This window comes from Zingiber officinale, chromosome 8A, assembly GCF_018446385.1.
Source record: "Zingiber officinale cultivar Zhangliang chromosome 8A, Zo_v1.1, whole genome shotgun sequence".
NCBI classification, from domain to species: domain Eukaryota; kingdom Viridiplantae; phylum Streptophyta; class Magnoliopsida; order Zingiberales; family Zingiberaceae; genus Zingiber; species Zingiber officinale.
Window position 1 is genome coordinate 134,957,882 of NC_056000.1, and position 1,822 is coordinate 134,959,703.

Here is a 1,822-nt window from a genome sequence, read left to right on the forward strand (position 1 = left end):
TTCAAATTATTCAACTATCAAAATCTCAGCTAAATATATTTCAAATACATGAATAGGATGACTGTTTCCTCACAATATCATTTTCCATACATTTATGCTTCTTCAACTTCCAAAAACATTACCCAATTGTGGCCCAGCATACATCCAATTCTGCTGGTAGAAAGGAGGAAAGCATAGCCTTTGATCATTCTAAAACACAAATCTCTTCTAATTGGAAGAAGTTCGAAAGACAAGTTCCTAAAACAAATCCTTTTCAGCTAAATCAGGTTGCAAAATGAAACTCAGACAATTAACATCCTCATGTCTACAGCAACAGTTACACTCATGATATAGAATATGAAAATAGCAAGTGAACTATATGAAAACTAGGACAAGATTGGATCAATATCATTGCTTAACCAGTCAAAAAAATCACACCCAAATAAATCATGGCATTCATTAGCAGTCTGGATTGTTCTCTTTGAACTCATGTACAATTGACAAGACTTCAAGCAGTTTGGGTAATTTATCTTTGTAAGGGAGCACATACTTCTGCAAAAAAATTGGACCAGACAATGAGAAAAATATATGTAGCTTGTCTCGTGAAGTCCATAACCCTTCAGATTTCAATATCTCCATCACATGAAATCGAGGAATTAACCTCTTTTCCAAACTCAATTCTAAAGCCCCTGGATGCTTAGCAATGTCTGAAGGTGTGCTTCCAACAATCTTGATGAAAAATTCCATCTTTCGCCGTAATGCCTCAGTGGAAAACCATAAAAATGTTGGACATTTCTGGATTGCAGCAATGAATTCTGAGTTCGACCAACCAAATCTGTTCATGAGCTTGACATGGGCCTCAAATTTTTCCCAGCTGACCTTGTGCAGCGCACTGAGGACCCAGAGGAACATCCTAGATTCTCGGGGAACTCCAAGCCCGTCAGTTCTATCTACCAGAGCCCGGAGGGCATCTGGGTTCTGGGCGATGAAGCTGGGTTGCCTTTTAATGACAAGAGAAACCCGGTCTTCAGGAATACCACACTCATCCCGTAAGAAGTTAATGTTGGGGCGCACTACATTCTCAATGTTGCTGCTAAAAAACCATCCACACCTCCGGAGATGCTTGAGAAGGATCTCCTTCGATCCCAATAAACTTTCCCAAACCTTAAATCGGGGGAGAAGCGCGTTCTCGCTGTTGGAGCCAATAACTATAGGGTGCCGCCGAACGATAGCGATGAAGTCGGACTCATATAGTCCCATTTCGCGCAAAAGTTTAAACTTTGGGGCGAGGTTCGTCTCCACATCCCAGCCGAGCAATCCTGGTTTCCAAGCTATTATCCTTCTCAGATTAGTATCATCAAGGCCCGAGATTTGAAGAATCCAAGAACGGCGTCGGCCTTCTCGGTGGACTGACTACGAGGGAGCGACTTAGAGACCTTGGAAGCAACGTCGGCGGAGAACCCGCATGTATTCACGAGGTACTAGACCATGAAATGGGGATCGGGAGAAGCGGTGGCGCCTGAGAGGAGGCGGAAGTTCCGGTGGAGAAGAGGACGCGACGGATTTGCATCGACGGAGGAAGCGCATGGCGGCGGACTAGGGAGCGAAGCATCACATCGGCGCGCCGTCCGATAGGTACGTTCATCGCAAATATAACCCATAGAGGATATACTCTAAAACCCTAGTTGAGACACTGGTTCGTTTCCGGGTCTTCACATACGCTCCCTAAATGCAGTCGGTATCTTCTAGTCCACAAATTATGAATCAAGGGATAGTCCATTACACGAGGATCCTTGATTTGGATGGACTCCATCTGTAAATAGGTAGGGTCCATCCAAATCAA

The 1,822-nt window shown here is 44.0% G+C and overlaps 1 protein-coding gene across 1 annotated transcript; it reads right to left on the reverse strand.

Annotated features, from left to right (window-relative positions):
- Nucleotides 1–438: 438 nt before the first annotated feature.
- On the reverse strand, nucleotides 439–1,239 carry LOC122011307. The gene has a single exon (XM_042567693.1). It carries the CDS (start codon nucleotides 1,237–1,239, stop codon nucleotides 439–441), a length of 801 nt encoding a protein of 266 aa, XP_042423627.1.
- Nucleotides 1,240–1,822: the final 583 nt, after the last annotated feature.